General features: G+C 36.5%; 1 protein-coding gene across 1 annotated transcript in view; it reads left to right on the plus strand.

Annotated features, from left to right (window-relative positions):
• The window catches only part of LOC108578552, a 74,896-nt gene that overhangs the window by 23,492 nt on the left and 23,698 nt on the right, over nt 1-27,706 (plus strand). Inside the window, exons 5-6 of the mRNA XM_017941911.1 lie at nt 25,672-25,986; nt 27,064-27,296. Coding sequence (XP_017797400.1) covers nt 25,672-25,986; nt 27,064-27,296 — 548 coding nt within the window. The remainder of the gene's footprint in view (nt 1-25,671; nt 25,987-27,063; nt 27,297-27,706) is intronic.

Below are 27,706 nucleotides of genomic sequence, written 5' to 3' on the forward strand. Positions count from 1 at the left end.
AAGTTTGAATTTCACGACTGTGATATTTAGGTAGCAAAAGCGAGGACTAGTGACGCGTGTTCAATTGGTGATTACTGTTCCGTCATTGTCACGATCAATGCTCATGCTGTGTATATCGTGTTCAAGGCTTCGATCTTGGAACGTTTCCCTAAACACGATCCGCTGGCTACGTGCCTGATCACGCCTAAAAATCAGTGTTAAATTATCCTGGCCATTGGTGCGCAATCGATCGAAGTCATTTTGTATTTACGAGTGACCTTAAGAGCCGCCCCATCGATCCCGAAATACCTGCCGAGCTCTCAGCTAGATTACACGGGGTGGGGCTGACGATTTCCTTCGATAAGTGTTATCTGACGAACGCTTTCGAGCATTTCATCGCTATGAATCAACCACTTTCGTGTTTCCTATGTTTGTCTCCCGAAAAATGAACATTTTTTTAGCGCACCTTAACATATTGTTGAAATAAAATACACTAAATTGTGAAAATATTCAAGAAATTAGAAGGGTTTAGGTTGTAATTTAAAAAGAAAATTTGTATAATTTTAGTTTGTGTTAACATCTTATTGTTTTCTATTTTCAACTAGAATATTTTATTGAAATTGTAATCCATTTTACTCAAATTTTTGAAAGCTTTTAGAGAATTATTAAAAAAATTTCAACATTTTATATTTCTCCATTATTGTGATTTTTATCTTCAATTTTACTCCAATTTCAATGTCTCATCGTTTACAAAACAACAGAAGACCGACTTTTACGAAATAATTCCAAAATTTTTAATTTTCATACTTCTCTATTATCACGACTTTTCATTTTCACTATCTGTCCGCATAAAAAATGGAAATATTATTTTTCATGCATTTCAACTTAATACATTCGAAACTCTGTGCTTCTTAATTACCATAATAGACTATACTTTCCCCCTGGTTTCCATTTTTCCCTAAGTTTTAATTACAATCGCTAATGAAAGGAGCTGCGGGAGCTGAGCATACAATAATTCAACGGTCGAAAAAGGGGGAAATCTACGCTCTATTCAGGTGTATTTGTAAACAGAGATGCGGAAAGTGGTAACAAAGGGCCGAAACGCAACGTTCCTCGAAGGTCCGTTCTGTCTCATGGTCGATTTCGATTGACGACCAGAGGGTGCTCTTCTCCATGTAGTGGAACGGGTATCTTTGATCTCTGTTCTTAATTATTCCAAGGGTTCTCCGGCACCCGTTCGTTTATAAGCTTCGCATTTCTGTGCCGCTCTTTTCCTTTTTTCGAGAGAGAGAGCTTCGTCTCCACTTGCATAATTTCGAATTTCGCACCGTGGAGGAGGCTTTTCAACTTCCGGATCGTTGTTTCGAATCCCGAACCAAGTGATTTCCAGTTTTCCTCGAGCTATCAACTTTCTCTCGATATCTTCTCCGTGGGAAGATTGGAAAATAGACGGTTCGAGGAGAGGGGAAAAATTTTGCCTAGATTCTCGCGCGTTATTTAATTTAACTTCCAGGCGACTCGTCGAGATTACGAAGAAATCGACGGGATTATGGAGAAACTTTTAACAATATTACCCCGTCTTTCGTGGACGAAGTTAACCTGCCGCGAATATTGCCTTGGAATTTCGGTGGAATAATTTATCCGGCGAATTTTTTGAGGAATATTCGAAAAGTTGCGTGGAAACTTTCGAGGATTTCGTTATAATCTGTACTACTGATTGGCTATTTTGTCCATTCGAAATTAATTCGGGAGCTAAGTAAATATTTGTGAGACAACTTGTGCCTACTCACATTGTGATTATGGCTGGATGTGCAATTTGAGATTAGAGGTAATAATAGTTCTAGGTTACTCGACCCTTGCACAATTGCAGTAATTTACAATTAATCCGTAATTATAGAGAATATGCGATAACGATTTAATAAACATGTTGGAATAATTACAATAATTCATGTATCGATTTAGGTTCGTATTTCGAAATTCCTGGGTAGAGAACTTGGTTAGACATGTCAATGACGCAAACATTAATAGTAATTTATTCAAATTGATATGAATATTAATAAGTTACATTACAACTAGTTGACAATTCTTATTTAGAAATTCTTCTAAAAATCCCACCTCTCTTGGAATACACAATTTGGTCAAACTTGGTCAATAATGTTTATTAAGATCATTAGAAAATACTATTGATGCATTATAAAAAATACACTGATGGTGAAAAAATACTCTTTGTAGAATTTGATTTTTTGAATTTATGTTCTTAATTTAATATCTTGGACACGGAGCCTTGCTTGGTTTGTGAAAATTACAATTATCTCTTATTGTCTGCCAATTTAAGGTGAAGATAGAAAGGAACGAAAGTGAAAAGCAAAATGAGTCGTGCTAAAGGTAGGGTAGCAAAAATTACAAATCAAGGAATCTGTCTCTAATGGTTAAAATTTTAGTTTCTCATACTGCCTGCTTTGACTTATAATTGCCAAATCATAACAATGACTGTAAAATGCTTCCCTAATTCATAAACAAGTAATTGTCAAATATTCCCCTATACTCTTTCATACAAAAAAAAAATACTATCAAAAGACACTTTTGCAAATTTACATCCTCTCCTGGAAGCAAACCATAAAATCCTAAGAATGATTGCAAAATAGTTCCCTAAATAAGAAACCAATGATCGTCAAATATTCCCCTATACTCTCTTATCCCACAAAAAATCTTATAAAAAGACACTTTTGCAAATTTACACCCTCTCCTGGAACCAAACCGCAAAATCCCAATCAATAATTGCCAAATGTTCCCCTAAGCTCTAAATCATAAAGCAACGATTGCCAAATGTTCCCCTACACTCATTTATCCCTCCCCAAAAATACTATCAAAAAATACTCTTGCAAATCTTCACCGGATGCAAACCATAAAATCCTAACCAATAATTGCCAAATGTCCTCCTAAATCATAAACCAGTGATTGCCAAACGTTCCCCTACACTCTTCTATCCTCTCCCCTTCCAAAAAAAACCCTATTAAAAGACACTTTTGCAAATCCACTCCTGGAAGCAATCCAACCGGAAATTTACAATAAAACGAGTCTCTAATTGAACCGAAACCATCCCTTACGATTTCCTAAAAACACATCGAAGAGAAGAGGCACGGGTTCGATCGATGGCTTTGTTCAATGGACCGCGAGGTCTTTCTGTTCGTCGACGAGGCCTGAAATTCCGCGGCGTCGAGCATGAAAAATGAGGGAAAACGGCTAGAGGAACAACGAGAGGGGCAGAAGGGGTGAAGGAAGGAGAGTATCGACTGGCCGGATGGAAAAGAAGCGTCGCTCGAAGCCACGCCACGAGTAATCTCTGGTGTAAACGCTTCTGATGGGTATCTCTGGATCCGGTAGCTCGTCATACTCTCATAGTAGCTCGGGAGTTTCTAGACAAAAGCCCGTCGACAATGGGCCATCAGGGTATCAGACTGGCTCGGTGAAGAGGTACGGAGCTCGGTGAAAACCAGCCCCGGAATTTTCGAATGCTTGGATACAGGAAACAGTTGTCTGTATCGGTGTTGCCTACTTTAGACACTGGCTCGTTGCATGGAAACAATAAAAATAATATGCAGAGTGTATGTTATTAGGTACAGTTCCATGGAGTCCCTTGTATATTTCTGCAACACGGATTATTCTTCGATCATGAGAAGAAACATTACCGTTGATTAGAATTTTAATTTTATTTTTCATGGGAGAAACAACGATTGATAATTATTAGGTCACTCCGTGAGTGAAAGTGAAACATATTTTAGTAAAAAGCAATTTTCCAGCGGCTGCACAGTGGTTTTGTCGAGAAAATTGAAAGAAATTTTGGAACGAGAAGGCGATTACGTTTTCTGAAAAATATTTTCATGAAAAGTCAAAAAAGTTCTACTCGAGAAGTGGGAAGAAGTTGTGGAACGTTTTTTCATAAAATTGAAAATAAAATTGGGCACATACTTATGGGGTGACCTAATATTATTAAGAAATTGGCTAGTAAATCGTATAACAATATAATGCAATAGTGTAACAATGAATGAAACGAGGCTCGTAAAGTACAGATACAGTGTAACTAACTTTCAAGTCACATAGTCTTGTAGCTTGTTGAAGTTCCATCTAAAAAAAGAGAGCAGCTGCACTTTGCAACCACGTCAATACACAAAAATGCATAAAAGTAATGTAGAAATGTAGAACATACAATGCCATTACTTCTATCTTTAAATGTTTTAAAGATATAGCCTTGCTCAGTTGTATGAGACACCCTATATTCGACCCTGTTTCAGGGTTACAGGCATCTTCAACCTCGAGTGAACTGGGGCCACAAGTGGAGGATTATGTATTCAGATTACTTTGTCCCTTAGTTGCTCGATGTTCCTTAGACAGAGATCTAATATGTGCGGATGAAAATTTAGTATTTTGATAGTTTGAAGTGGGGCAGTGAGAGGTGATAGTTAATTGTGCGAGATAATTCGTGGTTATCGTAGAAAATGGTAGAGTAAAGGTGATGGGAACGAAAAAGTGAAGAAATAAAAGACATGAAAGTGTAGATGATCGTGGCTGAGGTATTTTGGTGTTAGATTGCTAATGTAAGGGTTCTCGGTTCGATTAAGTGATTTTCAATTTATTGAATTGTATTTGATAGTTTTTCTCGATTCTTCTGATTCTTAACTAAATTCAGAGTTGAAATTAGAATTATTAGTTGTAAAATATTTCTTGAATTTGTTTAAAAATAAAATTAACGTCTGTGTTCTTTATTTACTTCGTTGTTCAATACGAGTAATATTTTTGTAATTACTAATCGGCAATGTTTGTTCTTCTTAACATTGTTGGAAAATAAATAATATCATAATAAATAAATGACGTTGTTATGTATATTAAAAAATGAACCAGGTTGAATTAACAACATTATAGTAACAGATTAACGACAGTATTGTCTTGTCAACATTGTTAACCAACAAAATCAGCAAAAGTAAAAAAATTCCACAAATTCGAAGCATTATTAACAAAATCAATAATATAAAAGCGGACGTAGATACAGATATATGAGTTAAGCTCCTGAAAAGACCGTTTCTATATAGTTAACAAATGAATGTTTCTGAAAACAACTCGTGTCTCACACACGCACAGACAACTTTCTCTGTGTGCAAAATTCACTTCACTACCAGCTAAAGATGTCGTCCTTCTTTCCTTCTCTCCTCTTAAGAAGTTATTGTATTTCTTCAAACTTTGAGAAATTCAATCTTGGAGAGATGGGGACCGGAGATTCTTCCTGGCCTTGAAACTTGCTTCGAGTTCTAGCGAAGCGTGTGCACACGCTAGATGTATAAGAAAGAGGAAATCGAGCAGAGTAAACAAGATTGGTGACGCAGAAAAGCGTCTGCTGGAGAAAAATCTCCCTCGGTGGAGGATCTCTTGCAATCCAGCGACGTCAAAGTCGCAAACCGAGCACAATCGACTTTCCCTCGAGTCGTCCTCTAATCTAGATTCGTACTCGAAAGATACACATTCTCGGTTGAATAACGACACGGTTTCTCCATTGTATCGCGGATACCGGAGAAGAAGTTTCAATGAAAAGAAAGTAACCAAAGAAAGATAGAAAAAAAAAACGAGAGGATAGAATATATGTCTGATCGACGGAGAATTTGTTAATTAAAGGAAAAGTGGTGGCACAGCCTTGACCCAGGTGACTCCGGAAATTGGAGGAGCCGCGATTCCTGAATGATCACGACAGGTCAAATGGTTGACCCAGTTCGACAATCCACGGATTAAGTTTCCGGTGTGTTCGTACCGCTCGTGGATAACAGCGTCACCTATTCGTTACCGTAATCAAAACGAAGTTTCCTCGATTCAAGGCCCTTCTATTGAGCTCCAATTTCCGACTGGACTTGTAGCTCTTATTATTCACGCTTCCGTCACTTTCCAACGAAATAGTCTATCTACAACGTAAATACCCTTTAGATCTATTTACGTTCACTATTTTTGCGTACACAAACTTTGGTTTTCTAAAACTTTGCCGGCCGATTGAATAGATCTACTATTTCATACCGTATCACAGGGTTTTTTACCAATTTATTTAGTAATAGATTTGGCAATCTTAGGACCATTTTCTACCTTATCATTCACAACGAATATTTCACTCTCACGTACTATTTTAAGAAATTTTGTATATCTTCCTATCGCTGGATTTTTTACCAATTTTTCTAGAAATCTTTTTAGCAATCTTGAACGTCTATTCCACTGCAAATGATACATTTTAATCACGAAATCAGAATAAAAATTACTTTCTTTCAACATGATACAGTAAATTCTCTACAAGAGTCAGTAAGTTTGGATTCTACAAGTGACAGTATAGATGGTCCTACGCCTAGGTCTGCGTCATTGCTGCGCCCATGTTATCAGATTTTTCTGATGAAAATGATATCAAACACGATATAATTTGAACAACATTTACTTATTAACACGTTCACTGTCGCGCCAGATTTACAGGTTGCTGTCAGGCGGCCACAAGAAAATACATTTTAAGCATAGGATAATAGTATTATACTTTATAATTTTTTTTCTCAATTGAAAATAATGTCTAGCTAGCTATGACGTTCAAAATTTTTAGTTGACAACATTTATTTTATTTTAATTATTCTAAACATTTGAGGCACTTCAGTCACTGATGACCACCATGACCATATCGAGGAAACAATCTAACGTTAAAACCTATTGAGTGATTAATTTAATTTCATAATATATCGCTTTGGATGAATTACAAAAACAAATTGCTAAGAAATTACATTAAATACCTGTACACATTATCCGTCGAATGTAGAGGGAGAGCCACCGTTTGGTTGCCAATTGTTTTTCACATAGAGACGGCCTACCTCCACGTAAAAAAAAAAAAAAAATGTAGGGTCGATTCCACAACTGTCAGTAAAATGTAGGGTCGATTCGACAAGTGTCAGTAAAATGTAGGGTCGATTCGACACGTGTCAGTAAAATGTAGGGTCGATTCCACTAGTGACAGTCCAAGTGTTACTGTACTTTGTCCAGTTTGGTGGAGAATATCGTTTAAATGCAATGGAAGTTTACCTGTGTTTTTCTGAATTTCAAAAATTCAGGCAGAATTGTAAATATTATACTGTCTCGCAACGTAAATTTAAGTAAATTAGGTTGAACTGCACAGAAAAAACAAACGGACGCAGCATAACGTGTAGTTATAATTGTTATGACGTGTAAATAGAACGATAAATTTAGAGCAAATATAGAAAACCTATAATATAATTTATTTCATTGTATTTTAACAAGCAAACGTTGAATAAATTCCTAATTCGTATTAAAAAAATTATTTAACACAATAATTTCAGCTTTATTATGATTATTCTTGATAAATGACCACAGGTCAACTTGATTTTTAATCGTTATAATCTTTAAATTCAGTGTGAATAGAGAAAATGTGTAATATAATACATTTCACGATATTATAACAAACAAACGTGGAATACATTTTTCATTCGTGTAGAAAGAATTATTTAACACGATAAATTTAGCTGTACTATGGTTATTTTTAATCTACGACCACAGGTCAACCTGATTTTTAATCCCTACGAAATTAATTTAACCACGAGTAAATAACGAGAACGCTAAAACCTATGTTTCCATTGAAGAATATTGTAAAAACGTATAAATTGTTATATGCAATGTTATAACAAATTGTCGGAAGTATAAATTTATAACAAAATTGTAAAAATTGATAAATTATACCGTGTTACGATAACGGAAATCTCCCGCGAAAATCTCCCGCGAAAATTTCCCGCCTGACCTAACCGACGATTTTGCTAATGACTTTGGGGAGAGGGTACCGCAGGTATATAGGGACCCCCCGATGTCCCGCGAATTTATTCACCCTTTATACTGGGCCATAGACACTTCGCGGCATATTTTGACCTGAAGGTTCTGAGATGTGAATAGAGTGGTCGGGGGCTACTAGCTAGCCTATGTCCACCCTGTACACACTCAGCCTTCTTGTAACACTTGTATACATTAGAATCAATTAGAATTTCTATTACTAATTATTAAACAAATTTTAACAATTACCGGCACTCGCTAGGCACGTAATATCAGACTTTAAATACTCGACTTCGAACTTCGGTTTAGTCATAATTCTATTAATGTTATAATAACGTATAATTTATTAATTTTCACAATTTTATTATTAATTTATACTTCCAAAAATTTGTTAAAACATTACATATTATTATTTATACATTTTTGCAAGTTTCTTTGACAAATAAGTACGTTTCAACGATCTTATTACTTTCTCGTTGTGAAATCAAGTTCGGAGGATTAAAAATCAGGTTGACCCTTGGTCGTAAATTTAAAATAGCCATAGTGAAGGTGAAATTATTATTTTAAATAAATGTTTCTATACGAATTAAGAATCTATTCAACGTTTGTTTGTTGCAATACCATGAAATAAATTGTATTATATATTTTCTCAGTTTAGACTGAATTTAAAGTTCGTAAGGATTAGAAATCAGGTTGACCTGTGGTCGTAGATTAAAAATAGCCATAGTGAAGGTAAAATTATTACGTTAAATAATTGTTTTTATACGAATTAAATATTGATTCAACGTTTATTTGTTGCAATACCGTGAAATAAATTGTATTATATATTTTCTCAGTTTAGACTGAATTTAAAGTTCGTAAGGATTAGAAATCAGGTTGACCCTTGGTCGTAAATTTAAAATAGCCATAGTGAAGGTAAAATTATTACGTTAAATAATTGTTTTTATACGAATTAAATATTGATTCAACGTTTATTTGTTGCAATACCGTGAAATAAATTGTATTATATATTTTTTCTGTTTACACTAAATTTAAAGTTCTGTTTACATGTTATAACAATTAGAATGTAGACGTTTTGCCGTTTCACGGTTTTTCCTCTGTTAATTATGTGTTTATAAATCATTTCAAACTAAAGCAGCACCATGCCCACCCTTAATTAAACCGTCTCAGTAGTTTACCGTAATTAATAATCTATTTTCGGAATTTATACGAGAATTTTTGAATTTTAGTAAATACTAGAGTCAGTGCATCGCGTATTGAAATAATAGCTTATACAGATAATCTTTTGAAATTACTCTTAATTAGGGAAAATCTTGAATCTTGTATGGAAGATGAAGATTTTCAGGAAATATTTATTTTTCAACAATGAATTTTTGTTTTATCGATTAATAACGTACGAAATGATTTTTGGAAAATTTTCTTCGTTTGAACGTTCGTTTAAGGTTCGACTATGATTATCAAATCTCTCGAAACACCGTAGAATGTTCAATTTTAAAAGTAACTTCTTCAATTTTTGGATAATCTGGGTAACGTGTTAGTGTTGACGATACACTTTCGAGTATAGACGTTAAAGTTCATAGAGTGGTCGGGGGCTACTAGCTAGCCTATGTCCACCCTGTACACACTCAGCCTTCTTGTAACACTTGTATACATTAGAATCAATTAGAATTTCAATACAGTAGACTGAATAACAATTCATTTTAACTAATACCTATTAGAAATTTTCCTTTTAAAACAAATATAAATCATTTTACCAATTACTGGTACTTGCTAGACATTTAATATCAGACTTTAAATATTCTCCTTTCGGTTCTTTTAAATACAATCAAATAATTTCTTCAATTATCGATACTGACTTGGAATACTCCGCTTCGAATAAAATATTTCGAAATTATTTTGAAGGTTTAGGGAAATAAACATTTGAATTTTAGTCATCGTTGTTCTTCAGACTTGTCGAATAGGATATTGAAATAACTTTGAGAGATTGCTCTTTCGTTACAGCATAACAATCAGTATGTATTTTTCTTCCAGCAATTGAAATTAATTTGAAATTTTCCTTTCAGTATTTTTCATATATTTTCTCTGATATTGAATTTATTCTATGACTTGTTATTTTATTTACTAATAATTTACCATCCAAGGTGTTTGCATGAATTGCATGTTAAGTAGTTAGTTGATTTATTATTGTATATTGTGAGCTGATTTGGAACGAGTGCACTATGCCCACCCTAAATTAAACCGTCTCAGTAGTTTACCGTAATTAATAATCTATTTTCGGAATTTATACGAGAATTTTTGAATTTTAGTAAATACTAGAGTCAGTGCATCGCGTACTGAAATAACAGCTTCATCCCTAGTTCGTTTATTATTGAATATTTTTACGCGTTTAACTTATGCTTCTCCCCAATTCTCGTCGCGTATTTAATTCAAATTTTCTTATTCATTTTCATCAGAAAAATCTCATCAATATGTTAAGAAAAATTTCGGGATAAAGAAACGTAAAATTAAAAAAGTTTATATTTAATTCGCTTGGTTGCTTGACTTACGTTTCATGCTTATCTTTTATTCGCTGTCCTTGTCTACGTTCGGCAAACTACAAAGGCGGGCGCGAGGCTCGTAAACGTAATCCCTGACTCTACGAGTGTCAGGTTTAGCTTCCTTGCGGTCTGACACTTGTGGAGAATATACTGTACATTGTAATATATTTACCTGACATATTTTATTGGAAAATAAAAATACATGGAAATGATAGTAAAAAATTTGTTATTAAGCAAAATTTATTCTATGGTAGATACAAGATTTAACCGAAGAAAAACAAAGTAAAATATCTACAAAAATAAAATTGGTATATGGAAGCTTATGTAAATAATTGCAAATTTCCAAACCACTAGTTCGACCAATTTTTACTCGAATAAATTCCAAAGGTACACTCCATTTTCTCTGAAATCTTCACGAGATAACCTCTGAAATTCCCATGTCGCCTGCCAATGACCCCTATGGCGCCGCTGCTGACTCGAGTGCCAGCCACTCCAATAACGATATCTCTAAGAGCTGACAAATTCAGAACGCTGAAATTCTGGTATATCACCCTTTCAAGTTGAGTCGAGCCAATTTCGAAAGTTCACTGAAAAGAACCGCGTAAAATTGAACGTCACGGTATCAACGGTATATATCCGGAATTGTTTGCTATTTGAAAAGTTGTGTCTGGTGGTGTGGATCAGCGTCCAGCTGCGTTCGAAGACTTGTCTGACATCGATCGGTTACCATAATCGTTCGAAACGTAGTACGGATTAAATTGCACGGCTGTCGTAAAATACGACGTTGGCCGAAGCTCGTTATTTCGTAATGGCCGCGACGAACAGCACGAAGCGTGGACAGCGCGCGAGAAGTTTGCCGGATTTATAGCGGGTTTTTCCTCCCCGCATTCATTAGAGCGCCGGTAAATTTAGGACTTGCGAGAGAAACTTCGGAAGTGTACTCCGGATGGGAATAGTCTTTTTGGGGAATTACCGTGCCATTAAACGGACCTAGTCTGATGCTTTTCAGACACGGCTGCTGCTTGAAATTTTCACCGGCGGACAGCTCGCGGAAGAACGCGGTTATGAACGGTTTCCGTTAGCTCAGGCGTGGAAAATTTGGTGTAAAATTAAGCGAAACACGGAATATTCAATTTTAGTATTTTTTTTTTTTTTTCTGGAGAATAATGTGCTGAGTAAATGTGGCAGTTATTTGTTAGTTGATTAAAAGATACTTTAGGAATTTTTAAGTATGGAATTGAACATTCAATTTTCGTATTTTTTCAGGGGAATAATGTACTGGGTAAATATGGTAGACATCTGTTGCTTGGTTGAAGGATACTTTAAAATTATGACGATGATATTTTTAACGAATTTTTAATTACGGAATTAAGTGAAATATCGAATATTCGATTCAATATTTTATTCATATTTTTTGGGGGTACTTAGCATATTTTTCTATCTATTTTTCTAATAGCTTTATAACTTCTGACTTTGAAGAATTATTTCACCCCTTGAACATAAATTTCCATCGATAAAAGAATATACATGTCGAATATTTTCAGTTCTTCTAGCTGTACAGAAAGTTTCATCAAAATCCGTCTTCGTTAAGTGACACTGCTTGTAAATGTACGAACAGATCGTTCAAATAATTTTGATTAATTTCGATCGTAATAAAAATCGATCACTTATTCGTATCTACACGTGACAGGTGTATTCGTACACTGAACCAGAAGAGAGTTAAGAAAAACCTGTGTTGTATTGTTCGTCGGTTTGTTAAAATCTACCGGTGTACGGTAGGGGAAAAGTGTGTCAAAGTGAAGCAGAGAAGTGTCATCAATCAGACAAGTATTAACTTGAAATGTCAGGAGTAATCTCGCGTTATTGTCAGGCGACCTTTTCATCCAGAAGCTGGCGCCAGTGGAGGAGTTCGTCAAAAGTCAGACAGTAGTAGCGCCAGCACAGTAGTGCAACAAGACTTTTAAATAAGCTCTAAGTCTCCCCTGTTTCCCTTGTTGTCCAATTTCAACTGTTATCGACGGAAGGAGGACTAGATCGGAACGTGTTCTATCTACCGAGCAAATCGTCCATGCTAAATCTGAATAGTTCCAATTTGAGGAGGAACAATCACCGAAGGCATAAGCGAAATGTTCGATTCCAAATCGAAGGCGATTTATCAGATGAATCCATTGAATCTCTATGACTTGAAACTTTGGCTGAAATGGGATCCCACTGCTAATGGATTCGAGAACGAACACGACGGAAAAACATAAGGAAAAACAGGAGAAAAGGGAGCGGAATGTAAAAAGAGGGGAAAACAGGAAAATCACGATTGCAGCGCACGCATGGCTGAAATCACCATTAGCCTCCATCCAGCGGTCGGATTTTTTCCCTCTCCGGCGTCTCCTTCGTGTCTTCTTGGCGCCAGGCGTCCCGGCGCCCTCAGGCGAATCCCCGTCATTTATTTTCTCCCTACATAATACACGGAGCTACCGCGGAAGCTGCTTTAGAGTCCCCCTCGTTGCTTGAATCGCGGTAGGCAAAGGTTTGCTCGTTCCACCGAGTGTACGTTTATGGGAGCTCGCACACGAATACGACGATAGATCGATCTGAAATTGCTTCCACTCCTCCTTCACTCTTCTCTCCTCGTTCTCTCTCTCTCTCTCTCTCTCTCTCTTCCGTTTCTCTTCCTCTTCTCACTCTTTCTCTCTCTATTTTCTTTTTCTCTCCTTTTTATCTTCTCTCTCACTTTCCTTCTTCCTCTTTTCTTCTCTCACTTTTTTCTTTCTCTGTCTTCTTTCTTCTCTCTCTCTCCTCTTTCTATTCTTCCTCCTTTCTCTCTCCCCCCTCTCTCTTTCTATTCTTCCTCTTTTCTCTTTTTTTCCTCTCTCTCTCGCTCTTTGTTTCTTCTGTGTCTCCTCTCTCCTCACTCTCTCCCCTTACCTCTCTGTACTATATATCTCTAACTTTGTGTGCAACTTGGAATACACGTGTCAGGAAAAGACTGTTCACTGACATTGTATCGAGCCCGTCCTTTTCTATTTCTGGAAAGGGCCGTCTCCTTTTTGGCTCCGTCACGGAAGCAACCGATCGATGATTATTTTTGGATTCCGCTCCAGACGATCGTGCTCACCCCTCGACGCGTTTTTTCGCTCGCTGTTTTCCTTCGTTTGGCGAATTTACTATTCTTTTCTCTTTCTGCGCCTCCTGCTGTTGTTTCTCTTTTCTATTTTCGCTGCTGATGTACATTCGAGTGAAAAAGAATGTTCATTTTCAGAATTCTCAAATTAATTGGAAGTTGGAGCATTGCAACTGCAATTGAACGCTCGTGGAAATTTTCACTTGATAATTGGACGGAATTAAAAAAGTGTATATATGTAATTGCTTTTACCTTCGCAAATAATAGTACATTTTATATTTCCCGTTTCTACAAACATGACAAGCAATTAAAATTGAAAATAACTTTTAATTGAGGAAATTATTGCCTTCCAAACGTTAGTCACTCGAATGAAAAGTAATTTTATCTTCGTTATTTAACAGCTGTTAAATACAACACTTATTCCTTCAATTTACATTATTAATACTGTTACGTGTAGACGTGCCTGAGCTGTAGGCTGGAATTTTAAAGAGTAACAGTCGACTGGAAGTTGTATGTTCAAAATTTTAGAATAAAAAAGTTGAGTCTGTACGAATAATAATAAAGAGTGGAAATAGGTTTAATTTAAAATTGAATTTAGACTTTCTTCAAAATAATACGCGATATATTCTTAAAAGAATATATGTGTGTGTGTGTGTGTATAAAGAAACAAGAAAATTTTACAATTATAAGTAACGTAAAACAAAATGAAATTAATAAAATATGAAAACTATTTGGCTTATAATCGTTGGATACTTTGCTCACTGTTAAATTTTTCAATAGTTGTATGTATGGAATTTATGATACAGCAATAATAATTCAAGGGACTTCCTACAGTGACGCATTTAAATTATCATAACCATGACTGAAAAACAGTGCGTGAAAGAAAACGAGTTATAAATTGAAAATATCTCACCAAAGTGTATCAACGTGTTTGATCTATTTGCTTATGTGTTCATATGTGTCTATAGGTATATAGTTTGTATATGTACATATGTATACAACCCCCATATGTATATCCCCAATAATTATTCATTCGCAATCCTATGCTTCCTTGATCTTTCGTTGGCCTTTCCACTGGAGAAGAAGTAGATAGGTTAACCAGGATGATAAAAGAATGAATAAGAAATTCTAGAAATGCAATTTTTACAAAGTAAAGTTCGAATTACAAAATTTTATCAAGTAATATGTAAGCTGGATAAAAAATTCCAGAAATGTAATTTTAACAAAGTAAAGTTCGGATAATAAAGTTTACTAAGTAAAATGTCAAATGGATGAAATATTCGTTAGAGTAAAGTAAAGTTCGAATTACAAAATTTTATCCAAGAAGTTTAGTTATTACGAATGTGTACATAATGTACAACAGTTAGAAACTTGCCTTATCCGTGAGCAGCGCATAAATAACCAGAGGGGAATTCTACTTTTATCTCGAATTACCCAAAGAGGTTCAACAAACATGAATTTTCTCTCCCGGGAGGAGCTGTGAATAGGCAGCCATAAATTCGCCTCCCTTTATCCCTATTGCAGGAAATACTTGACCCAGAAAAGTCGCACGAGAATTCGCGAAAGTGATCGAATCCTTATCCGTTTGGGTGAAACTAAATGCCGACTGTCATGGAAATGCGAGTCTAACCGTCTCGATTCACGTCGCGGTGGACGCCATCGCGACGCGACGCGTTGTGAAATTCTATTCACGATAACAGTGATTTTACGATTCGCGAGTTCGCCCATATTTTTACGTTGATTGCGAGTCGTAAAAAAAATCTTGTCATCGGCAAAGAATCGCTCGCTGTTTAAAGGACACTTAACCTAGAAACCGGAAGTTGAATCGTCGCTACGATTCGAGTGAAGCCGTCGGAAACGAGCGGTCATAAATATCCAGAATATTTATCGATTACTGCCCTCTTCGGAAAACGAAATTTTCTAGGATATACGAGGTGTGACAATCAAATTTCGAGATTACGTTAATTTGTCCTTTTCTCTGTTGTCGAAATAAAGTCGTCCGCGTAAAATTTGTTTCATTCAACGAAACTGTCAATTCACAATTTTATCTTGGAATGGATTGTGGATTGATTTTTTTTTTTTTAATATTCTTCCACGTTTATCGGTGGTGTACTGGTTCGATAGAATTCCAAGTCTTGCAAATTGAAAGAATCCCCTTGATCCACGTGCTTCGTCGCCGCGATAAAGTAACACTTTCCAATTCCAATGGCTTGGCTAACTCAATTCCGTCAGAACGACGACTTACGAGTATCCGGATGGAGACGATTGAAATGTGAAAAAGTCGACTCTATCGCGACCATTAAACTGCTCTCTGTGAATAAAAGGGGCGTTTATCCGAATGGCGTTCCAATAACGCGAGGACTATGAACCTTTTGGATATAATACAAGTAAACTGCACTCTTTTAATTCCACTTGCAACTTGACGAGATATTTATTGATTAATAATTAAGGTTACTGAAAATGTATCATATTCAGATATCTAGCTTTCGTGTGTAATAAAAAATTATTTAATTTTTCCTGTGTAATATAAAGAAAAGAATCACGTCTGTGATAAAAAGACTGTCAAAAAAATGGTAATATTTGATAAAGGGCCTGAAAAGATCTGTAAAAAATGTATAATAAATTTCGTCATTATAATAATTATTATTATTAGTTTTACTATTTTATGGTCTTCTTTTACTAATATGCGATATTGGGTCAATTTCATCAAAATTTACCTAACGGTGATAGATTCACAAATTCTATACAAGGGTTCATCCACCACAAATAACACCAAAGTACACTGTTTTCGGAAATCAATCCCTCGAACTACTACTAAACCAACATTCATTCATCATAGGACACAGTGATCATAATACCAACGATAAACAAGATATCACAAATATCCCCAAATCCCCAGGCGACTAAAGGAAAAATCAATCATCGCTCGCGTCCACCGAACAGAAGTCACCAGACTTGTTTACCGCTGCGAAAGCCATCGTGAACGTCAGTCGAAGTCGCTTATCTCGGGCGAGTTGATCGAGAAATATCTCTGGGAATCACGAAAGTGACCGGACTGGTGGTCGAGGCTCCCATAACTGTCGGAACGGCTACCCGAATCGCCGAGAAACTCGAAACGTGCCCTCGATTCAGGTAGAGAATATACAGAGTGTGTGTTTACTCCTGGGAGAAAATTTTAAGGGTGATTCTAGATGCCGAAATAAGACGAAAATCAAGAATAACATAATTGCGTGTGGTGCTTTGTTTTTTAGTTATTAACATTGGAAAATATCCCAGTAACCGAGCAACCCTCCTTACACCGAGCACAGGGGTCGTCAAAACACAGGGGTAAAGTAAAAAATAAAGTAAATAAAAATAAACTGAATTTATATTAAAAGTATACTAAAATGTAATAAATTAAATTGCATTTATTATACCAAATTACAACTACTTATCTTATTTTGTAACTATAAAGTAACGTATTATAATTTGAAGAAAGAGATGAAAATAAGTGTTGTGTTCGCTTATCGTATCGAGTGGCACTTCGAAAGTTTCGCTTTCATTGTCGAAATGTTTTTTCAATCATCATCGAAACGATGATCTCACGAACGAAGAAAAATCATGTTACAGATGGTTTAAGTAACACTTATGTGTAATTACTACACATCTATCAAGTGTCCGGATACTTCCGAGTAGTACACATTGCAATGGTACACACGCGAGACACATTGACGATCGTGTGTGACGTCGCGAGCGGAAATAGACCTGGCGAGGAACACGATAAGGAGTTTCGGTTAGACTTGGCCCAGTACGATAGCCGTCGCACGCCCTTCGGCCTTATGAATTATTTATTTAATTGGCCCACCGCGAAAGACGAACGAGACGACCATGAAATTGGTCGACGATACGCGGCCCATAAACCTCCGTAGAAGCTTTCTGAATGGTCTCGTAATTTACGCGCCAGCTACGTGGTCCCGTTTCCCGTCGGCCCTTGGCGTGTTTAGCGTCAATGAAAGTGAAATAATTAGAGCGTTGTGCAACGGTACTGTTGCAGAACAGATTTACTGTGCATTGATGGAAGTGAATTTGTTTGGTAGTTTGTTTTTATGGGTGGATTGAAGTGTAATCATTGAGGGCTAAAGTGTTGTACCGTGTCGGTTGTACTATACGAGGTTTTCTTAAGTCAAAGTAATTTACTTTGTGGAGCAAAAAGTAGAGAAAATGGATCAATTTATTATACATTACCTTTATAAATTTCGTTTGAAACGTGTACAGAAATAAATCTTGAAAAATATATTATTAAACATTATAGCCTTTGCTATTTATTTATTTTTCAGAAACAGTTTACTTATTATTCGAAACAAATTAAAAATTTTGCTATCTTATTGTGATACACAAAATCATCAAGTTAACTTATTTTATTTATGAAATGTTAATAGTACTAATTATGTGCTTTGGCACTAAAACCGAAAAAATAGCAAAAAGTGAAATTACTCTAACTTCAGAGCAGTTCATGTTTTAGTCAATTCTAGCATTTGGAAGGGTGGCAGACTAGGGTGGGCATGTTCTACTGAAGCGCTGCGTAACGGTAGTTGAAATTCTATCAGCAATTTTGGTACCATTAATCTCGAATAAAATTCAATTTTCTTGTAGTAGTATTTATTAAACACTATCTATACTTACGTTTATGAATAATTAAAATTTTCTAAAAATTCTCTATGTTCATATTTCTTAAAAATTCTTTTCATTTGTATTTATTAATAATTCTCTTTGGTCAACATCTACCTCAGAACTGACTTTGATGAATTTTTAATAACAGCAAATGTAATGGTAGATTGAAAAGAAAGTCGCAGGTTATATTATATCTTTCGTATAAATCTTGAAAGAATGGCTGACTAATACTGTCACATTCTACTCTACACTTCTACCTCGTCAAGTGTCTCCAATTTAGTTGTTGCTTTTTTTATTCACACTAATCGACGTTAAGTATTATTTTGATCATTCATTATTAACATTATGTAACTTTACAAGATGAAAATTACGATGAAAATTATATTTAAAATTTTTACTTCCAGTATATTTCATATTTTTTCAAATACTTGGAACGGTACCTACTGTACATATGTATAGTGATACACTTTTCTACTTTGCAGAATTTTTTTATCCTATTATTGCAATAATATTGTTATTGATAGTATAGTATTAATATTATTTTGCAAGTACTTTGGACAGTACTATATACACAGTGATCTCTTCGACATTCCAGAATTTTTTTCATACTGTTATTGCAATATTATATGGACCCTGAATTTTTGAATACTCGAAGGACAAATTAATCTACGAAATACAGGATGAGGCTCACGTCAAGAGTTCGTACTATAGTCGCCGATCGACCGGCTCCGAAATAGTTCGAAAATTACTGGCTGGAGTTCTCCCGTGACAGCCAACCCGGAAATAAAGCTAGATACGCGAGCTCATTTTCCCCGGTAATGATTGCTTTTTTTGGAGTATCTATTATTCACAGAGTTCGACATTTTTCGACGATTCCCCTTTGCTGTTTCACGTAAATATTAGGAACGATATCGATTATTTCGAAGGATGACTTGTCGATAATTCAACAAACGAAAGCAAGTAATTAAATTCTAATTAAATACTTTCTTTAATGTAATTATGAATTTGAAAAAGAAGAAGAGGTTATAGTGGAATCTAGAAAATTTTTGATGGAAAAAGTAAAAGCTTTCTGTGGGATTATTAAGGATAAGAATCCGGCCCGACTTTCTAATCATTGATGTGACTTCTGTTCTCCATTTACAGCCACAAAGCAACAACCATTACGCCATTTCACCTGGCAATGGCCACGGTAATAACATTGTCCTCCTGTGACTTCAAAGGACGATGCTATAAAACGAATCCCTTGTTCCTCTATTATTAAATGGCCATTTTGCTCGTGACATTTTTAATAAAATTCCTGTCGCAAATGATACGTGCAATTACTACCAACAATATCCTCGATTAATAGGTAATCCTGTAGCATTAATATTGAACAAACGTAGTCTTCAATTTGTGGTTATATAAAATTCATCGCTTCATCTTTAGCTAAAATCTTCCACTGGAAATCCCGTTCCAATCAGAAATTTAAACGAGTAGTTCATTAGTTACAGTATCTTTCACCAATCAATTATTTACATTGTACATTTAAAATGAAAGTAGTCACAAATACCCCTAATTCTATCGAAATCACTTTCTGAGGAAATCTTCCCCTCGAAATAACGAATAATTCTATTTTGAACATTTCAGATGAAAACAGCCTTCACTATCCCAATTTTAGTCACATTTCCATTAACCAAAACCTGTCTTTATCTTTTAAAACTAAAATGGCCACAACATCCACCCCTAATTCTATAGAAATCACTTTCTAAGGAATTCTTCCTCTCGAAGTAATTAATAATTAACAGCTCTCGAAACCAATCTCTACTTCACTGTACCCAATTTCATTCAGATCGTTTCCAAACAAAACCTGTTACCCAAAAGATCGAATTCCATTTAAAAAAAAAAAAAACATCTTTTCAAGCTTGTACCAAAGAATCTTCCATATCTCGTGCCTAAAACCAAAACAATTTCCGCGCAACAATCACTTGGAATTTCGCTCGGATCGTTCTGAAACGGTATTTTCCTTCTGTCGTTGCGGGAATATCTTCGTGTTGAAACACGTTTCTATCCGATGGAGGAACGTCATCAGCGCGATTCTCGTTCGAGCTGTGAATCGCGCCGTAATTCCGGCAACTCGGACACAGTAATTTATGCGGCGTTCATCGGGAAAGTTCCGCGCGTTCCTGAAGGATCCTATCGTGTAGCGTGGGAGGCGGAAGAACAGTGACGCCAGCACATGCCTCGCATAGATATGACAAAATTGCATCTGGAGCGGCGTCGCGGGCCAGAAACACGGAATCCTAAGGACGTGGATCCGGGCTGGGTCAAGGATAGGCAGGATGTGACGTCACCGACAGCCAGGAGATCGATATCCTAGCTACCGGGTGGCGTCACCGCAGAACGCACTGTCTGACTCCTTGTTGACCTTACACGTGCCAATTTTCTCGGGAACCTGTGTTACCCTCGATGGATATTTGTCGAACGATCTTCCACTTTTATCCTCTGTGAAAACAACCGTTTCTTGTCTCGCCTGATGGATCTTCCCTTTGCTTCTTCCTGTCACACCGAGTTTATCCATCGAAGTATGCGTCTTTGTTTGGGAATCTGTGTATACAGGGTGTCTCTGAACTGGTGAATACACAGGGCCTTATTTATTTTCGTTATTAATGGACCGATTAAAAATTTGTTTGCCATTGAGGATAGGATTTTAAAGCATCCTCAAAGTGACGACCTTAGATTTTTTTCTATGTCCTTTTTTAAATAAGTTTCCTAGGTCTCTTTCAATTTTCTTATGTATAACTCTATAGTTTCATTTTTTTTTTTTTTTTTTTTTTGGCTATTAGCTAACAGGCTTTGAGACGAATTTAACGACCTTAATGTAATAAATTCGTTTCTACATGCAAGAATTGAACGTGACATTGGAAATTTATTTAAAAAAAGACGTAGAGAGAATTTGAGATCGTGATCTTGAAGATCCTTTGAAATCGTATCCTCTGTGACAAAAAATACTTGATTGATTCACTACTAATGAAAATTCTTAATAGACAAAAATTAAGTCGATTATGTAGAATAATATTTTTCCATACGAGGCTTTATTTTCGAATAAATAGATGTTGAAAATTCGACGAGTAGGTACATACACGTGTAGGTACCAGCACTTCTGTGAATGTTTTCTAGAAAATTTCTAGAAAACTGTTTGAGTGCAAGAATAATCTTGCTGAGTGTCTTCAGATGTTTTTCCCTGCAGTTCCTTTGGAATTGATTTCAGGATTGGTGCGAAGATCTGAGTTTTTGAATATTTTATGTAGTGGAAGAAGTTTTTGTCGGAGTTTCTTTCGTTCACATGAGTTTTCGAGTATTTCGTCTAGTTGAAGTTCTCGTTGGAGTTCGAATAGCGACAGATTTCGAAAGATCTACGGAGCGTAAATCTTTCGCAGGATTTCCGGCCTCCAGTTTCATCTTCAGTTTTAACATTTCCTCGATCGCGCATAAAATCATTCGAACCAGGTTTTTCAAACTTTGCACGTGTACTTCTTGATAACAGTTTTTCACCTGCCTTTTTCTAAACAAGAATTACACGCGTTTGGGCGAAGTTTTCCAATAGTGTTTACATTTAATAGGTAATGTAAATTTTAAACAGTCGTTAGAAAATTATTAGAATCCCGAAAGAAACTGTTCAATCTGGAATCTCTTAACGTAGAACGAGAAAGCTATCACAAGTGGAAAACATGAAATTTTTGACGAGAGCAAGAAGAAACTTTCTTTTTGGAAAATTACTTAACCCTTTCGCTACGGCAGATTTTAACGCGTGACGTGGGTGATTGGCGGTAAATTATAAACGACGGCTGAAAAATTTCTTCCTTTGGCCGTATCGTTCTGAACTTCGGTTTACTAAGTTAAGGTGAAAGCGCGTAAAGGATGAAATTAAGTATTAAATTGAGGTATTACTAACAGTATAGTGCGAGAAAATTTTCGAAACATACGTCCGCTAAAATTTACTCACTTCAAGTATTACAGTCCAGCTTCTGACTTTTCTTAGAAGATATTCCAAGCGATAAAATGAATATTAAAAAATTTTTGTTTTTCACACTTTTCTCAGGAAGGTGCGATACATTTTTACCAAATAAATGGTATCTACCAACTTCAACGAAGAAAAATAATCTGCAATACTTTCTATGCGAACAGTACGGGTGTTCAGATACTTTCGAATGTCATATTCTCTAGTTTTCAGCGTAGCAAAAAGTCGACGTATTTTCGTAGAAGAATCCGTTGGCAGAGACGCGTGATCGCAAGTATTATACATATATACACTCGGGGTTGTTGTTACGCGAGGCGCAGCTGAGGCGGTCTTTTGGAAATTTCGCAAAGGATCGTGTCGCGGCTTTCATCCTTGCCTGCAAGCGTAAGGCGCGGGAGGAGGGAGAAACCGGCACAGAAATCGTTTGTTCCTCGTTGACCCGACACGCGCCGATTGTCCGCTGTTTCGCTTGCCAAGGTTGCCCGCGGAAGAAACCCTTCACGGACAATGATTTCTTTCAGTTCGCTGAGGCACGACACGTATAAGCGATCTATTCTGAGGTCGTCAGCGAGGAATCTCCCGCTGCTGATACGTGTTCGCCGGTTCTTTTGCATAAGAGCAACGTCACGAGGCTTGAATAATGCTCAAAGGACGTCCTAAGCCCCCTGACGCCTCTATTTATTCGATAGAGAGTGCAATAACCTAACTTCCAATATAGCGTTCGCTTCACGTTCGAAATATAACTCCCTATTCCACGCACGCGTAAATGAATATCGAATTGACGATTTTACCATAATAATCTTTATTAGGTTAGAATGAACGGGGATTAGAAATTCGACAGAACTTGGATGAAATTACTTCAACTTCAAAATTAATCCTCTGTAACACCGTGCGACTTGGAAGTTGCGCAGACATTTTTCTATATTTTATGGGCTCGTTTTATTTATTTATTGTTACACTATTGCATTACATTAATAATTATCACTTTGTGCAGTAATTGTTTTGTATACGTATTTTTCCTTCTCCAGTGAAAATGTGAAAAAAAAGTCATGAACGAAGGAAAATCAGGTCGTAGAGCACATATGGGCAACTCGCGGCCCATGGGCAGAATATGGCCCGCGATCCGTCCCCGTGAAGTCTTTAAATTCTCCAGGCCCTCTAGGTACCGATTAGTATCGTGCTTCATTCTATAATTTTATTTAACATACTAGCCTTTTTTATTTAATATTTAGCCAAAGTTGTATCGAACACATAATCACAAATGTTGGATTATTTCTAAGAACACTCTGTAGAAATAATCGAGCAAGGACAAAAATGTCTCGGCGTTCTTTTAGACAATGACACTAGGACTTCCACCAGATGTGTCTGGTGTTCGTCTTAGAGTCAAGCACTGCACACTGCAATACAATAGGGTAAACAGTTCGTTGGTACAAGCGGACCCCAGCGTTCTCTTTTTGGGTGTCCAGAGACAGTTCCACAGAGCAGTGGTCTCAAACTCAAATTGCATGCGGGCCGAATGCACGATCTGAAAGCAGCTAACGGGCCGGAATTTCTTTCAATAGCAGTCGCCATATAAGATCAGTCCGTATCTCTATGACTCTAAAACTTTAAGCACCGTATTTACAACAAATACATAATTAAAATGTATTCAGCCGCCAATTTGAGACCACTGCCATAGAGCATTTCAAACAGTAAAGACGTTTCTTCACGGTCGTAGAATAAATTCCAATAATCCAATAAAATCCAATAACAAACAACATTAGTTTGGCCCTTGACTCGGAGAGAGAATGATAATTTGGCCCCAGAACCAGGAAAGGTTGCCCGTGCCGGTCGTAGAGGGTTAAAATTGTCTTCTCTTAAAAACTATTCAGTGGTCTTCAAATGCCCTCACAATACTAATCACATTTTCCACGAATATTTCTCCTAGAAATATCTCAACGAGGTGTTCGATAAATTCGAACGCAACTGAAAAGCATTTTCGTTTCTTTTTTTTTTTTTTCGTTAATTACTAACAAAATGCAGCTTGCAATCGTCGGGTTTCAGAACGGATAGTCAACAAGAAGTGAGTGTAATTGCTAACAATAGGAGGGTTAATTGCATCGGATCGGATCGCGTTGTACAGAGGAATTATTAACATCGCCTCGAACCGGTGTTAATTCCTAAAGCTGTTCTATAGCACAGCAGTAAATTCACCGACGTTTCTCGCCGCCGCTTTAAAATAAATTCATTTCTTAACGAAACGAGACAAGGCGTTACGTTCTCGTAATTTGATGCAATTAAACTCGATCCCGTGAAACTGTAGCGTGAATCACTTCGGTAGTTAACTGTAATTTAAAAGCCTCGCGAGATAATGCCTTTGCTCGCCGGGGAGAATTCGCAAAGTGTGAATATCATTGATTTTGATGGAACTGCAAAGCGCGAAATATCGAATATCTAAACTTAATTAAGATGAGATTGAAATTAAGATATCGTTTATTCGACGTTGTACGATAAATACGTGTCAAATATTTTCCAACAACTGCGTTATTATACATTACTGATTCACACTTCGAGATACCTCGTTGTTAGTATTTCGTAACTTGTAATTAGTCCTTTACCACACCATCTGTATTACCAAACGTGCAATAATATTACCAAATCTACATTACCAAACTTGCAATAATATTGACAAATCTATATTACTAAACTCACTGTACAGTGTTTCCTCTAACCCGAGTAATGTATCTAAACTATCTTCATTTCTTTCGATGAAACGAAAAATTATCGGAGGAGGAAATTATTCTGTTCTAATGTTACTGTAGAACGTTGAATAGTCGAACTATTCGAATAATTCGGATAATCTTGAATACCAATTCTTTATTCAGATATTTTCGGATACCAATTCTTTATTCGGATAATTTCGGATACCAATTCTCTATTCGGATAATTTCGAATATGAATTCTTTATTCCGATAATTCAAATAATTTCGAGTTCGAATTCTTTACTCAGATAATTCAATGCTCAATATTTCGTACAGGTACATTTCGAATATTCGAATACTCTACTTATACAATATTCAACAATTCGAACTTGAAATCTGAATGTTACTGATATTCGAATACTCGAATATTCGAAATTCAGTGTATTGGAATATTCGCAAATGACCTTGAAATGACAGAAAATATGTTTTCCTGAGCAGAAAGGGAACTGTATAAAATTTACAACGTGTACACTGCAAAGTTTTGACTAATATTAAATAATATTAAAATACACTGCTCGCTAAAAAAAAATTGAAAAAAAAAATTGAGGAAAAAAATTGAGGAGAATTGAAAAGAATTGAGGAAAAAATGATCTTTTTTTTTTTTAAATAAATAATACCTTTTTCAACCTTCTAATCGTTTCTCCCCTTTCAACACCTCAAAATTTCATATTTGTGCGATTTGATTTTAAAATGCTGTAATTTCTTTTTGACGAACAGTGTAGTATAAATGAACGATAATTTCCATAAAATTACGCGACGAACATTAATATCTAACGAATATCCGTGCCAATTTTTTTTTCTTCGCAGATGTTGAAGTCCTGCAGGACACTAAGCATGACCGTTCGAGGTCCAGCGTTGGATCCACATTGCAGAGGCGGACATCCGGTGTGGTCCTCTTCCGGTCGCCAGCAATCCTGCTGCTGGATCGACCGTCAAGGTCGTCCGACCTCACCACCTCCACCTCGAGACTCGAGGTACGGGCCGAGAACGAGGAAGGTCGAGCTCTGCATTGAACCCGGCCAGTCTCTCGGTTTGATGATCAGGGGTGGCCTCGAGTACGGCCTTGGAATTTATATCACCGGGGTCGACAAAGACAGCGTGGCCGATCGAGCTGGACTTTTGGTAAGAGTATACTGGATTCTATTTCCTTTTTCCACCAGCACCTCCACCAGCAGGCGGCAGCAGCTCAATTCACTGTCTGTTTTTATTGGACTTTCTCGTTCGATGTCCCAGCAGAGCAGTTTGGTGGTGATAAAATTGAAGAACCTTTGCCCTGTATTTCTTTCCTTTTATACCGACGTTTTATACGTTCGAGAGTAGATGTTTCTTAGTAGGTGTTCTTAACACTGCGTTAGTCCGGGTCAGCTCGTAATTTTCGTTCTGTTTTATAAAGTTTAATTTTCCAACTTTCGATTTACCATTTTGATTCGTATTTTAATCGAGGCTTTTCTGCTCTTTCGGCATTTCCGCTCCGAGTAACTTTTACTTCCTGTCAAATATTGATATTTCTCGAGTAACAGTATTTTAGAATTCCTTCTAAATAACGAAGCTGAATTTTCATTGTTTTCTTTTTTAATTCTATTGTGTTCTTTAATTGCATTGACATTGGGAGAAGGTTGTCCGGAATATGGAGGGGAGGCGATTTAGCGTACGATCGACGTAATAGGACGTTCATGAATAACGGACGGTATCAATTAGTTCGTTACGTAATTCAATGTCAGGAAGAATTAATTAATGCGCCGCGCTAGAACGGCTGCAAGCACTCAGATGACGAAAGTGGATCGAAATGATGCTTCAGCAGGCGGGCGCTAACAATCGTGAAAATTCGACGGCGTTCGAAAGGCAACCACTCAGGGTCGTTTCCGGTTTTCGTCCGTGAACCACAGTAATCGAAGGGATTTCGATAAAAATTCAAAATTTCTTCTCTATCTTTTATATATATGTTTTACGTCGCATCGATCTCTCGGTTATTAGCCACAGCTTGGTCTAGTAATTTTTTTTCTTCTGGTACTTATATTTTCTTGTAAATTTCGATTTCCTTTAGAAACTTTAGGGTGCTTTCCACATGTTTCTGGGCTCTGGAATTGTACAAAAAACTGGATAATTTCGAAAGTTGATTGTTATCTAGGAGTAGGAGAGTGAAGTTTGATTATTCCGTTATTTGTTAATAGAAAAATGCGAATTTGTGTTCGTCTGTAGGTAGGAGACCAGATCATCGAGGTGAATGGGCAAAACTTCGAAGAGGCAACCCACGACGAGGCAGTGGAAATCCTGAAAACGAACAAAAGGATGACACTCCTAATTCGCGACGTGGGAAAAGTGCCACATTCGTGCACCACTAGCCAAACCATCGTCATGCCTACTTCTAGGTACCCTGAACACGATCCTCTACTTCTCGAGAGCCCTGGAAATCATCGTCCACCGAGTCCTACGTAAGAAAATACCTCTTTCATGAAACGCAAATCTCACTATCATTTCTAGAGGTGCGTCCTCGCCAACGAACAGTTCGCGAACACTGTTCAATTTCTTGGGAGGAATCAGTTGATTACTTGTGTTTGCTGTGCAATCGCTACTCTTGAAAAATCAAGACTTGTAAAACGATATCGATAAGATTAATTTAAATTTGCAGAAAATTATGCGTACGCAAGATCAGTTGTTAGCATGCGCTAGTTTCGTGGTTATTCATCTGCTAGTGATAGTCTTCATAATCCTTATTAATTAGAACTATAAAAATACCGATGTAACATTATATCTTTTTGTGTAAAGATACTAATATATTAGTATATGTTCACCGATAATTTTTTCGGTTCTGTATTTCGTTATTTGAAACTTTCAAGATATT

Source organism: Habropoda laboriosa, unplaced genomic scaffold, assembly GCF_001263275.1.
Source record: "Habropoda laboriosa isolate 0110345459 unplaced genomic scaffold, ASM126327v1 scaffold41, whole genome shotgun sequence".
NCBI lineage: Eukaryota > Metazoa > Arthropoda > Insecta > Hymenoptera > Apidae > Habropoda > Habropoda laboriosa.